General features: G+C 34.1%; 2 protein-coding genes and 1 pseudogene across 2 annotated transcripts in view; all 3 read left to right on the top strand.

Annotated features, from left to right (window-relative positions):
* Positions 1-7738, top strand: part of LOC111441854 (putative disease resistance protein RGA4) — a 14854-nt gene extending 7116 nt beyond the window's left edge. Inside the window, exon 2 of the mRNA XM_023079012.1 lies at positions 7704-7738. Coding sequence (XP_022934780.1) covers positions 7704-7705 — 2 coding nt within the window. The 3' untranslated portion in view covers positions 7706-7738. The remainder of the gene's footprint in view (positions 1-7703) is intronic.
* The window catches only part of LOC111441852, a 14754-nt pseudogene continuing 1051 nt past the window's right edge, over positions 1711-15413 (top strand).
* LOC111441851 (probable 2-oxoglutarate-dependent dioxygenase AOP1) overlaps positions 14792-15413 on the top strand; it is a 1679-nt gene continuing 1057 nt past the window's right edge. The window contains exon 1 of the mRNA XM_023079009.1: positions 14792-15215. Within this exon, the coding sequence (XP_022934777.1) occupies positions 14848-15215 (368 nt within the window). The 5' untranslated portion in view covers positions 14792-14847. The remainder of the gene's footprint in view (positions 15216-15413) is intronic.

The following is a 15413-nucleotide window of genomic DNA, read 5'->3' as shown; positions in this document are numbered from 1 at the left end:
TTGCATGTAGAATCATTCAAGCTCGACATGATCAATCTTGCTTGTGGAGTGATTCGAATCTCAAACAAGTGTTCTTGTGTTGAGATATTTGATCAACAAGAATCATTCAAGCTAGACATGATCGATCTTGCTTGTGGAGTGATTCGAATCTCAATCAAGTGTTCTTGACTTGAGATATTCGATCGACAAGGTAATCCGAATCTTACTCCCCTTGTAGTAATTCCTTATCGTATCAGTTCTTGTCTTGAGATATTTGATCAACAAGAATCATTGAAGCTAGACATGATCGATCTTGCTTCTGGAGTGATTCGAATCTCAAACAAAGTGTTCTTTGCTTGAGATATTCGATCAACAAGGTAATCCGAATCTTATTCCCCTTGTAGTTGATTCCTTATCTTATCACCAAGTAATAAAATACATCAATAATTTGGAGGCTATGTACGTTTTTCTTATTTAATTATATTATTTTAATTAAAAAAGAACTCTATCGGTCACAATATAAGGCCAACTAGATAATGTGACAAAATGTTAGCAAATATGACGTAGAAACCTTATGTGTTAAACTTAGAATAATCACATTTATGTATGGAGTTATAAGTAGGTTTGTCTCGTAGAGATGGGCCCGTGGGACTCACCTAATGGTTTAGGTGGGAAATGGGAAAGGGAGTGGTAGAAAAAAATCTTCGTAAGCTTACCCGACGTTGAGACAATATAAATATTAATTTAAAATTTATATTTTAATGACTTGATCATTTAATATGTTTCAACCATATTATAAGAATAATTAGATAATTTGGTAGTTAATATTTTCTTTAAAATTAAAATTTAAAGGTACCACATGCATGCATGTATATATATATACAGTAATAATAATGTGTATTTTAGTGAAACAACTTTAATAGTTAAATTGAAAGAATTGACGTATTACCGTATCATTACTTAATTAATTCATGACTTTGGACCACACTGTCGCATTTGATCACTATCATTTGAAGACGAGTGAGCAATTTAGAGAAAGAAACGAGTGAGCAATTTAGAGAAATTCTTTCGGTGATATTTGCAAAGAACAAAGATGTTTCCAAAACATAAATGGTTAAACACTTACAAAATATATATATATATATATATATATATATATTTATATTTCAACCACTAAAAACTTGAAGAACTCCGGTAAAACTCTCGAAAGACCAATGATCAAAGATATTCGAGGAGTTAGAACCTGTTTCTAGACACGTCGAGGAATTTTTTGTGGAGTGATGAAATGCATAGAGATCGAAAATAACACTTTGTCGAAAACATCCTACTAAACTGGCATTAACACCGAGAGATGAAAACTAAGGAAGAGAATGAGATTAAACATTTGAATTGTTCGAAAGTTTTAGGTAGGAGAAGTTGAAATGCAATAGCCCAAGCCCATCGATAGCAGATATTATGATATTTGTGCTTTTCCTTTCATACTTCTCGAAGTTTTAAAATCATGTCTATCACTCTTATAAAAAATGTTTCGTTCCCTTCTCCAATCGATATGGATCTCACAATATACCTCTATTTGAAGCTCAGCATCCTTGCTGACACTCGTTCCTCTCTCCTATTGATGTGGGATGTCCCGTGAAATGTCATTTTTATAACAAAAGCTCCCTAATCTTCTTAATTAAAAAAGTAATTATTGTAGCAATAATGAGGTGTATAAAAGGGGACAAACCCAACCATTTTTTCCACACCCTCTCCAACAGAACACATTGACCAAAGGGAAATGGATAGCGAACCCTCTCTAAAGCTTCCCCACATAGATTTCTCCAACCTAGAAGCAGGCAGCCCCAAGTGGGAGTTGGCAAAAGCACTGGTGAAGGAAGCACTCCAGGAATTTGGGTGCTTCGAAGCCTCCTTTGACAAAGTGGCCGATGAGGTTAGAAAGGGGCTGTTCGAAGCACTTGAATAGCTTTTCGACCTCCCCCTGCAAACCAAGCTCAGAAACGTTTCTAAAAAGCCCTTCCATGGCTATGTTGGACAATACCCAATGGCTCCACTTTTTGAAAGCATGGGCGTGGATGACTCCACCATACCTGAAAAGGTCCAAAGCTTTGCCAATATCTTCTGGTCTCAAGGAAACCCAACCTTCAGGTTTGTATATTCTTTCTTTTGAATTCATATTGGATTCTGTTAGAAACCCGACTCCCTATAATGGTGGGTATCATATTGTCCAAGCATAAACTCTCATAGTTTTGCTTTTGGTTTTTACAACGGTCTCATATCAATAGAGATATAATCCTTACTTATAAACACATGATTATCCTCTGTTAGCGGTGGGGTTGGGCGGTTACAAATGGTATCAGAGCAAGACACTAGACGATGTGCCAACGAGGAGGCTGAGTCCCGAAAGGGGGTGGACACGGGGAGTGTGCTAGCAAGGATGTTGGCCTCGAAGGGAGGTGGATTGGAGGGTCCTACATCAATTGAAGAGGCTGAGCTCCGAAAAGGGGTGGACACAAGGCGGTGTGCCAACAAGGACACTGGTCACGAAGGAGGTGGATTGGAGGGTCCCACAATGATTAAAGAAGGGAACAAGTGCCAGCGAGGACGCTGAACCCTAAAGGGAGGTGGATTATAAGATCCCACATCAGTTGAGGAGGAGAACGAAACACACTTTATAAGTGTGTGGAAACCTCTCTCTAGCATACGCGTTTTAAAAATCTTGAGGGGAAGTCCGAAAGAGAAAATCCAAAGAGGATAATATCTTCTAGCGGTGGGCTTAGACTGTTACAAATGGTATTAGAGCCAGACACTAAGCAATATGCCAGCGAGGAGGCTGAGCTCCGAAGGGGGTGGACACGAGGTGGTGTGCCAGCAAGGACGCTGGCCTCGAAGGGAATGGATCAGAGGGTCCCACATCGATTGAAAAAAGGAACAAGTGTCAGTGAGTACGATGGGCCCCAAATGGGTGGATTGTAAGATCCCACATTGATCGAGAGGAGAACCAAACATCTTTTATAAGGGTGTGGAAACCTCTCCAAGTCAAAGAGGACAATATATGGTAGCGGGGGGCTTGGAATATTACCGTAGGACTCTCTCCCAATAATCCTCAACAAATTCGGTGAGAGATTGAAGTAATGTTCTTATTGTTTCTTGTTTAAATTTTGGATTTTTGGCAGCAAAGTTATCGAATCATATTCACAACAATTATCAGAACTAGACAAAATGGTGAGGAGGATGGTTGTAGAGAGCTTGGGAGTTGAAAAATACATGGAGGAACATTTGGACTCAACAAACTATCTTCTTAGAGTGATGAAATACAAAGGCCCTGAAAGCAATGACACACAGCTTGGCCTTCATTCCCACACCGATAAGAACATCGTAACCATTTTATATCAAAACCATGTTGAGGGTTTGCAGGTTCAGACCAAAGATGGGAAATGGATTAGCTTCCAACCGTCCCCGAATTCCTTCGTAGTCATGATCGGAGATTCCTTCCACGTGAGTAACGATACAATTTTGTTTTCAGTTTTCTGTTCGAGTTAGATCGATAGTTGATCGATCGATGGATCGTTAATGCAGGCGTGGACGAACGGAAGATTGTATTCTCCATATCATAGAGTGGTGATGAGTGGGGAGAAAGCAAGGTACTCAGCTGGGCTATTCTCAATACCAAAAGCAGGGTATGTGATAAAGGCACCAAAGGAGCTGGTGGATGAAGAACATCCTTTGCTGTTCAACCCATTTGATCATGTTGAGTTCCTTCAGTTCTACTACACGGAAGCTGGGCAAAGAGCTCAATCTGCCCTCAAAACGTATTGTGGTGCTTCAAATAATTTATCACAAGTTGGTTAACTCAACAATTATTTTCGTCTTTTGGTATTTGGACTAAATATGTGTATTTAGTGTCTTATGTTTGATATCTTCAAAAGCTTGGATTTTTGTGTTTTATGCCCTTCAATTTTGTCGTTTAAAAATTATTGATGAATAAAATTTTAAAAAAGGAATTTGTCGTGTAAAGGTATTATTTAATTTTTTCTTAAAATAGATTTAAACTATATAAACCATGTATTTAAATTCTTTTAACTCCCAGCCATCTTCTAATACTAATGACACTCTAAGTTCTTTTAACTTACAATTGAAGTTGGGTGTTCAAAAGTTAAAGTTAGTTTGGAACTATTCCAAAGACCCGCATACGAATATTGTCTTGAACAATGAGTGCAAAGGAGTTTTAAAATGCTTACAATCACATTCAGATGTTCGAAAGATACACATATGAGGATATCGAGAAGTCAGACTATGTAATTAGCTATCTTCTAATACCCTTTTTAACTTAGTCAGCATAAAGCTTTCACATTACTTCAAATTACAAGCTCTCCCACAATTTGATCAATTTGCTTGTCTCAAGTATTTGGATCTTCAATCATTACCCAACCTTGATTACATTGATAACAATGAATATCCTTCTTCATCACTGTTTTTTCCATCTCTTGAGAAATTAGCATCGAAGACATGCACAATTTAAAAGGAGGGTGGAAGAGTGAAACTTTATTGGAAAGCTTCTCCAAACAATTTCCTATAACAATGTGTTGCCTTTGTGAACTTGTGGTAGATGTTTGTCCTCATTTGGTTTTAATTCCTTGGCATGCACCACTCACTCAATTTGAGTGAAATTAGTTCACAACTACTTACTGTGGTAATTGAAAGGAATTGTCAATCAGTGTGTTGAACACTTATCTTTTGTTTACCTTAGTGAAATTGATGATCTTGAGTTTCTACCAAAAGAGTTATTCTATCGTTTCACAAATCTTTGGCATCTTGTAATAGAAGATTGCAAAAGCTTACAAATGTCTTCTTCTCTTGTACAACATTTTATTAATGATGTACTATGGAAAGAGTTTCGAAGTCTTCAGTCTTTACGTTTTTGTAGAATTCTCAAGTTGGAGTATTTGCCTAATGGGATGCGACATGTGACAACTCTTCAAGATATTTACATAGGTGCATGCCCAAATTCAATAACTCTACCAGAATGGATAGGCGAACTCACAACACTCTCAAACCTAATGATCTATCGTTGTCCAAAGCTCAGTTCATTGCCGGAAGGAATTCACCACCTCCGCTCTTTAGAATTATTGAGAATTCGAGATAGCCCCAAATTGATAGAGAGGTACAAGGAAAAAGACGGAGAAGATTGGCAAAAAAATTCTCATATTCGTTACGTAGATATTTCATAACTTTGAGACATTGAAGAGAAGAAAAAGTTGTTTGTCCATCAGCTGTAGGACATTATCACGTGTGCAAAGTCATTTTATCTATTATTTTCTTGAAATCATCTCAGAAGATCAAGTTTAATCCGTTCAACTATCTCAATAAATACTTTAATCCTTTTTTTATGGCTCACATTCAAAGCTTTCGATATTAGATCTATAAATAGTTTTCGTGGTTTTTTTTTTTTTCATATTGTTATATAAATGAACACAAAATAGAGCTCCACATTTCATAATTAACTCGTCAAATGTTCTGAAAGAACTCTTAAAATTTGAAAGCAAAATATAAAATCAAAATACAAATAGAAGATGAATCAAAAGTATTGTAAAATACAATGTCCAATGATTTTAGTTGTTGGCCTCCAGTCATTGATCATAGTTTTTGGTCATTGATCTGGAGTAGAATTGGCAACCGAGATCTGACAATCATTTCCAGGTTCAAATCTAAATATTCTTTTTTCGTATCCGAATTTGGGCTTTTGGGCTCGAAGAAAACCAAGAAAAGCCCAAGTTTAATCACGGTTGAATATTATAGTTTTGTAGAATACTTAAATAGAATTTCTTGGGAGGAAAAACTTAATAGTGGAACGTCCAAAAGAAACTATCTATTTATAAAATATTTAAATATTTAACTTTCAAAATTTTCATTAATACCAACTTCTAAAAAAAACTTTCTTGATAAAAACGGTTAATACTTTATTTAAAAAATTCCCTTAAACTTTCGAAATTATTAATTTTCAAATGATTCATCAATACCTTTAATTCTTTATAAAAAAAACTTCAAAAACACCTAGAATTAAAAAAATAAATATTTACTATGAGTACTACGTTTCAAAAATATTTAGGAACTGTCAACTGTAACATTAAAACGAACTCATTAGGTGTCATTAAATGAATTTAATCTATATAAAATTTAGTTTATACCATACAAATTGATATCAATTGGAAAGTTTCTGTTGAGAAATTCCAGGCCCGTATCCGGGCTGTGGAAATCATGTTTGTTTTTAATAAAAAAAAAAAAAATCACCTGTAAATTTGAAGCCACATATATAGAATTTTCCTTTTTTCTTTTTTTCTTAAAGTGGTTGGTAGAGAATCTAATTCCAAAATTGTTAATTGGAAGTGATTGAAAAAAATAAATGCTATAGCCACAAAAGTTGGTGGAATATAGGCCGATTGAGTTTGTGATTAGGAGAGGAGAGAATCGATTGAAACTTTGACATCTCTCTACAAGCTCAAATTGTTGTACACTCTAAAACCAAATTTTCTAGGGCTCGATGAAAAAATCCATGATAACTTATTAGGTCAAGGATACGATTACAACCTACAAATAGGTTGTTTATTGACCATGTTTATACTCATCATATACTACTTTCATAACCTATGACTGATGAATGTTGATCGAGATAGAGGAGCGTTTGGGAGTTGTGCGGTCATATAAGAGAAATATCCAAAAAGCGTCAGTTCTATGACACCGTTAAGAGTTGTCGTTTGTATATTTCTGTATCCCACTTTCTGGGCTCATTTTGTAATAAACTTTTAAAAAGCACTTTAATTTATAAACGTTTTTTAAATGGGGTAAAAGTTAAAAAACGTAGAATAATCATCTTTTGTTATTGTCAAAAAAGTAATGAAACATAAAAATGCATTTGAGATTTTGAAGAATACGAATAACTTTGTAAAGATTTTGGATTGGTTCAGAGTATTAGAGACATTTATGGGTGCCTCAAGCTCTTACACCTTCAATAAGTATGAGAAGAAGAAGAAGAAATTTCATTGGAACTTGTTGGAACCATTGAAATGGCGGAATCAATCCTATTCGATGTTGGGACATCCCTTGTAACTAAATTGGGTTCTCTTGCTATCACAGAGATTCAATTGCTTTGGGGGGTTTATGATGAGCTTGACAAGCTCAAACATACTATTTCAGCCATGAAAGCTGTGCTTCATGATGTAGAGAAGCAACAATCCAACAGCGATCAAGTGAAGAATTGGATTTTAAGGGTCAAAGAGGCTTTCTACGATGTGGATGACTTGATTGACGAGTTAGGTTATGAAACCTTGAGGCGGCAAGTTATGGCCGAAGGTAAAAGATGGACTAAAGAGGTACGTGAAATTTTCTCTATACCTCATCAGATTGCATTCCGATATAAAATGAGTCACAAAATTAAAGACATTAGAGAGAAACTGAAAGATATTGATGATGATAAAAATAAATTCTATTTCTCTGAGCTTATAGTAAATACTCGAGATAATGAGTTGAGAAAGAGTCGAGAGACTTCCTCTTCTATATGTGATGATGAAGTGGTGGGAAGGGATGACGACAAGGAAGCAATTATAGATCTTCTCTTAAATACAAATCCTAATACAAAGGAAAATATTGCTGTGGTTGCCATAATTGGAATGGGAGGATTAGGTAAGACTTCGGTTGCTCAATCTGTCTACAATGATGAAAGCACCACGAAACATTTTGAGATGAAACTATGGGTGTGTATTTCCGAAGAGTTTGTTGTGAAAATTATTGTTGAAAAGATTATAGAGTCTGTAACAAGAAAGAAACCTGAAAATCTTCAACTGGAATTGTTGCAAAGTGAACTTCGGAAGCATATTGATGGGAAAAAGTTCTTACTCGTCATGGATGATGTGTGGAATGAAGAATACCGTAAATGGGTTGCTCTCAAAAGTTTATTAACGGGTGGTGCATCAGGTAGCAGAATTTTGATCACAACACGTCATGAACGAGTTGCAAATACTTTTGATGCAAATCCATGTTATACTTTAAGAGGATTGAATGACAAAAACGCTTGGCTATTGTTCAAAAAAATGGCTTTTGGAGGAGAAGGATTAGAAAAAGAACTTGAAAATTCAGATCTAATCGAAATTGGGAAGGAGATTGTGGTAAAGTTAAAAGGCCTTCCTCTTGCAATAAGAACGATAGGACGTCTTTTATATGCCAAGGGACCAGACCATCATCTTTGGTTGGATTTCAAGGAAATGGAGCTTTCCCGAGTTTTGGAGCAAACAAAAGAGACACAATTCTTGCTATCAATATTGGAGCTCAGTTATCGCCATCTCCAAACTAGTTTGAAGCAATGTTTTTTATATTGTGCTTTATTTCCTAAAGATTATAATATTCCAAAGGATGAAGTGATAAAGCAATGGGTGGCGCAAGGTTTCGTTCAATCAAATAATATTGGTGAAGATTATTTCAAAGAATTATTATCAAAGTCATTCTTTCAAGACGTCACGAGAAATGAAATGGGTGATATAATACAGTTTAAGATGCATGACTTGATGCATGATCTTGCTTGTTCAAGAGTAGATAAGGAATATATTTCTACGGATGAAAAAAATAAAGTCATCGTTGAAAGTACCCGACACATCAATATTTGCGGTCAGTTTGGTACAAACTTGAAGTCCCTACAATCATTGTTAGCGGCAAAAAATTTAAGAACATTAATTATTGATGCTCCAGGTATGGAGGGCCAAAATGTCCTTAACCCAATCCCTTCAATGTTTTTGCGATTAAGGACGTTGAGTTTGGATTTGAGCTTTCCAGGTACTTTCAAAGCATTGCCGAAATCTATTGGCAAGTTGAAACATTTAAGATATCTGAAGATCTGTCTATATGAACATCTGTTTCTTCCGAATTCCATAACTAAATTATACAATTTGGAAACACTTATCCTTGATGAGTGTGAGTGTCTACAAGAGTTACCGAAAGATGCAAAAAATTGGATAAAGCTGAGGTATCTAAGCCTTATTAGAAATCGGAAGATAAAGTTCCTACCAGATTCTATTGCTGCATTGCACAATTTGGAAACACTTATCCTTCGACATTGTTCTTTATTAAGAGAATTGCCGAAAGATATTAAAAAATGTGTCAACCTTAAGCATCTTGATTTACATGGTTGCAATGCTTTGACTCATCTGCCTAAAGGACTAGGTGAGCTTACTAGACTTCAAACAATGAATTTGTTTGTACTAAAGAAAGATATTGGTTGTGATTTAAGCGAGTTGAATAGACTGAATAACTTGAAGGGCTCGTTAACTGTTAAAGGTTTGGAAGTTTGTACAACTGATGATTTGGAAAAGAATTCTTTTAACTTGGGATTGAAGTTGGGTGTTCAAAAGTTAAAGTTAGTTTGGACATATTCCGAGGATCAGCATATGAATAATTTCTTGGACAACGAGTGCAAAGAGGTTTTGAAATGCTTACAACCACATTCAAACGTTCGAAGGATACACATATGTGGATATCGAAATGTCAGACTATGTGATTGGCTATCCTCTAATACCCTTTTTAACTTGGTCAGCATAAAGCTTTCAGATTGCTTCAAATTGCAAGCTCTCCCGCAATTTAATCAATTTCCTTTTCTAAAGTATTTGGGTCTTAAATCATTACCCAATATTGATTACATTGACAACAATGAATATCATTCTTCGTCAATATTTTTTCCATCCCTTGAGAAATTAAGCATTGTAGGCCTGCACAATTTAAAAGGATGGTGGAAGAGTGAAAATTCATCGGAAGCTTCTCCAAACATTGCATCATTTCCTATAACAATGTCTTGCCTTTATGAACGTGAGATCGATGGTTGTCCTCATTTAGCTTCAATTCCTTGGCAAGCACCTTTGAAATCACTGCATCTGAGTGCAATTAGTTCACAACTACTTAATGTGGTAATTGAAAGGATCGTCAATTATTGTGTTGAAGAGTGTTCTTCTAATCAGACTAAAGTGTCTTATTTTCACCTTAGTAAGATTGATGATCTTGAGTTTCTGCCAAAAGAGTTATTCTATCATTTCACAAATCTCGAACTTCTTCAAATAAAAGATTGCCAAAGCTTAAACATGTCTTCTGCTTTTGCACAACATCCTAGTAATGATGTACTATGGAAAGAGTTTCGAAGTCTCTACCTTTTATGGATTTTAGGAATTCCCAAGTTGGATTGTTTGCCTAATGGGATTCAACATGTGACGACTCTTGGAGACCTTCGCATAAGCTCATGTCCAAATTTAATAACCCTACCAGAATGGATAGGCGACCTCACATCACTCTCACAACTATCCATTTACAACTGTCCAAACCTCAGTTCATTACCGGAAGAGATTCACCTCCTCAAATCTTTGTCATTTTTGAGAATTTTGGGTAGCCCAAAATGATAGAGAGGTGCAAGGAAGAAAAAGGAGAAGATTGGCCAAAAATTTCTAGTATTCCTTGCAAAGACATTAGACTTTGACGTTGAAGAGAAGAAAAACTTGTCGTCCATCAACTATAGGCATCATCAGGTATGCAAGTTCAGCTTTCTCTCATTATTTTTATATTTTCTTATAAAATTAATTATTATTATTGTAGAAGCCTCCACGGGAAAGAGCTCTTACGGTTTGCCAAATAGTGTAGATGAAAATGGTTCACTACTTTATAATAATCCATTTTTCCACCTCATATTCTTCTATCTTCTCGATTCATAGACAACCCACATTCATATAACATACTTCCCCTAAGTCTTGTCGTATGTTACGTGCAGATAAGATATGATATGATATGATGTATTGAAGGACATGTTATGTGCATGATGTGACATAATTCCATGTATGATAGGAATGATACAAAATAAATATGTTACCCTAATATATGTTTTAAAGGTTATGTTATAAAATGATATGATAGATAGGAAAATGGAAGGAGTTGATTTAAATGCATTAATAAATGAAAAATGTTGGGACCTCATGCATTGAAAAATTTCCCTATTTACGATGGGTAAGCACGAGTACATTACGAAAAGGAAAATGATTATTATGTTTATCATAATACTATAACGGTCACTATTCCTATCGGATGTCTGGAAAGAGCACCAGAGAATGCTAGTCCCACAAGAAAAGGGGCCTAGGAGGTGTACGAACCGACTAGTGGGTCCATATTTGCAAATATGAGCCATGTGTAGAATAGTTAATACATATCCAATGACCTGCTTAGGATAGTCACCTAAGAGAATACAAATTTAAATAATAGATCTCATTCATGATTGTATGTATTTGCATCTAACTTCAATATTGAATCATTTATTGAACATTTCTTAAAAATACTCAAATCACGTGCTATTTTATTTTTTCAGGTAAAACCAAAGCTCTCCTGCACGGTTGACGGTGACAATGCAACTTTAAAGACCCTGGCACATGTATATGATAATTGTATTTAATTCCGTAGACTATAGCGTATTTCTATTTTATTTTTACTTATGTCTATTTTAATTTTTCCATTGGTTTGTTTTAAAGACATTTTATTAAATAGGTAAGTCTATAACAATATTTTTATGAGTATGTTTCAACGATTATTTTCGTATAAAACGGTTACTTTAGGTATACAGTAGCAACTTTAGGTCAAAAAAATCTAACATGGTTACATTAATATTTTTAACCTTTTATAAAAAAAACTATCTTACTATTAATCTAGGAATGAAAACTGCTACTATATCTTTCAAAAATAGGGTTAAACTTCTAAAAGAATTAGAATGAAAAGAAGAGGGAATTGAATTATATATATATATTATATATGCATATATATATATTTTGGTTGTTTAATGAATTATTGCAAACAATGATTGGAAGGGATAAATTATTATTTAATAAAATATAAAAATTTATTTTATCAACCAACCCAGCAGGAAGAATTATTATTATTATTATTATTTCTAATAGCCCAAACCAACATCTTAATGCAGAAATTATGGACCACAAATTTTTTAATTTAATTTTAAATATTTTTCTAGAATACTTTGCTTTGTTTACATTAAAGGAAAAAAAGATTTTAACTTCCAATAATATGTCTAAACTCTAAAAAAAATAATTAAAAAATTACAAGGTAGTATATTGACAAAAATTATTACTCGATTTAAAATTTTCATTAATAATTAAACCCTTAATTTTTCATATTTTTTATAAAAAAGTCCTCTTATTTTTAGTGTAATCAATATTTTAAGGTTTGAGTTTGGAAATAATCAATTTAAAAGCAATTCATGTCCATTTATTTTTTCTTAATTTACACCAATTTTCTCTGCAACCAAATTAACTAAAGACTTCTACTTAAAATATAACGTCTCAGTGATGGTAATAGCCCAACAAGCGATATATTGCTTACTTTAATTCATTACATATCGCCGTCAGTCTTATGATTTTAAGGTTGTAAAACCTCTCCCTAGTAGACGTATTTTAAAATTGTAAGGCTGACATTGATTCATAACGGGACAATATCTACTAACGATGAGTTTGAGCGGTTACCAATCATATTAAAGTCAAATACTAGCGCTGTATCAACAAAGATGATGGGACCAGAATAGAGAAATCTCTCCCTAGTAGACATGTTTAAAAATCGTGAGACTGATGACTATACTATCTACTTTTTAATGTGATTACAAATGATATCAGAACCATACACCGGCGGTGTGTCAGTGATGATACTGGTCCCCAAGGGAAACTTCTCCCTAATAAACGTGTTTTAAAACTGTAAGACTGATGATAATACGTAACGGACCAAAACGAACAATACCGGCTAGCGTGGGCTTGGGCGGTTAGTTCAATCATAAAGAATTTTTTTAACTTAGTAATGTATATGTTTCTTTCTTTCCTTCTTTGCCGTTCCCTTCAAGATTATGATACAAATTATCAACATGTTGCCCTTTTTATGAACATTTAACTACAAAGATATTTTTAAAATAAAATATTTTCTAAGATTTTAGTCTATTTTAAAATTAATAATAAAAGTAGTAGTGGTTTTGCTCCATTAAAAATATACAAATACGTGAGAATAATAAAAACAAATCATGTTTTTCAAATCATTAAAAAATGGAGTTGGTGAAATCTAAATAAATTATTGATGCCATTTATATAAATATAACTAGATTTTGACGATCGTATATAATCTTATCTTATAGATATGATTATGGTGTGGAGAGATCATATTTTAAACCCAAAATTAGTATATAAGAAATACATTAAAAAGTTAACAATAAAGTTCTTGAAATAATTCAGGAGGTTGTTATGATTTATGTTACTGCAAATAGCATAGTCCACAATTTACCTATAATAATAGAGCTTGAATAATATGATTTACATCTAATAACCCCAAATAATAAAATACATCAATAATTTGGAAGCCATGATGTAGGTTTTTGTTATTTAATTATATTAGTCTAATTAAAAAAACAACTCTATGGACCACAATATAAGGCCACCTAGATAATGTGACAAACCGTTAGCAAATATGATAGTAGAATAATCAAATTGATGTACAAAGTTATAAGTAGGGATGTCTCATTTTTCTCGTGGAGATGGGCCCGTGGGACCCACCTAACGGTTTAGGTGGGAAATGGCAAAGGGAAAGGGAGGGGTAGAAAAAAATCACCCAAGATATAGACCATATAAATATTATTTCAAATTTATATATTAATGACTTAGATCATTTAATATGTTTCAATCCTAGTATAAGAATAATTAGATAATTATGTACTTAATTTTTTCTTTTCTATCCGGAGGTTTTAGAAAATAATAATTGAGATGTTCTATCCGGAGAATTAACCCTTTAAAGTACTCATTAGTTCAAATTTTTTTTTTTTGTTAAAAAAAAACAAACAAGAAATAATTATTTTAGAGAAATCTAACTCCACAAATTTAATAAACTTTATAATGTAAAAAATTAAAATTTAAAGGGGACCCACGTGCATATATATATATATATATATATATAGTAATTATAATGTGTATTTTAGTGAAACATCTTTAATAATTAAATTGAAAGAATTGACGTATTACCACACGGTGACATTACTTAATTAATTCATGATTTTGGACCACTCTGTCGCATTTGATCACACTATCATTTGAAGACGAGTAAGCAATATAGAAAAGCTCTTTGGGCGATATTTACAAAGAACAAATATGTTTTCACAAACCTAAATTGTTAATCACTTACAAAAATTATTTCAACTACGAAGAACTTGAAGAACTCCCGTAAAACTCTTGAAAGACAATGATCAAGATATTTGAGTCTAATTTTAAGAGTCAAGATTCGATTCTAGACAAGTCAAGGAAATTTTCGATGGAATGGTGAAATGCATAGAGATCGAAAAGAATACTTTTGTTGAAAACACCCTACTAAACCGACATTAACACTGAGAATGAAAACTAAAGAAGAGAATGAGATTAAACACTTGAATTGTTCAAAAGTTTTAGGTAGGAGAAGTTCAAATGCAATAGCCCAAGCCCATGATAGCAGATATTATCATATTTCTCGAACTTTTAAAAACATGTCTATTACTCTTATAAATAATGTTTTGTTCCCTTCTCCAATCAATATGGTCTCACAATATACCTCCCTTTGAGGCTCAGTATCCTCGCTGATACTCGTTCCTCTCTCCTATCGATGTAGGATGTCCGTGAAATGTCATTTTTATAACAAAAGCTGCCTAATTTTCTTATGACAACAAAAGCTGCCTAATCTTCTTAATTAAAAAAGTAATTATTGTAGCAATAATGAGGTGTATAAAAGGGGACAAACCCAACCATTTTTTCCACACCCTCTCCAACAGAACACATTGACCAAAGGGAAATGGATAGCGAACCCTCTCTAAAGCTTCCCCACATAGATTTCTCCAACCTAGAAGCAGGCAGCCCCAAGTGGGAGTTGGCAAAAGCACTGGTGAAGGAAGCACTCCAGGAATTTGGGTGCTTCGAAGCCTCCTTTGACAAAGTGGCCGATGAGGTTAGAAAGGGGCTGTTCGAAGCACTTGAAGAGCTTTTCGACCTCCCCCTGCAAACCAAGCTCAGAAACGTTTCTAAAAAGCCCTTCCATGGCTATGTTGGACAATACCCAATGGCTCCACTTTTTGAAAGCATGGGCGTGGATGACTCCACCATACCTGAAAAGGTCCAAAGCTTTGCCAATATCTTCTGGCCTCAAGGAAACCCAACCTTCAGGTTTGTATATTCTTTCTTTTGAATTCATATTGGATTCTGTTAGAAACCCGACTCTCTATAATGGTGGGTATCATATTGTCCGAGCATAAACTCTCATAGTTTTGCTTTTGGTTTTTACAACGGTCTCATATCAATAGAGATATAATCCTTACTTATAAACACATGATTATCCTCTGTTAGCGGTGGGGTTGGGCGGTT

The sequence above is a fragment of the Cucurbita moschata genome, unplaced genomic scaffold (genome assembly GCF_002738365.1).
Source record: "Cucurbita moschata cultivar Rifu unplaced genomic scaffold, Cmos_1.0 Cmo_Scf00004, whole genome shotgun sequence".
NCBI classification, from domain to species: Eukaryota; Viridiplantae; Streptophyta; class Magnoliopsida; order Cucurbitales; family Cucurbitaceae; genus Cucurbita; species Cucurbita moschata.
This window is presented reverse-complemented; position numbering and strand designations above follow the sequence as displayed.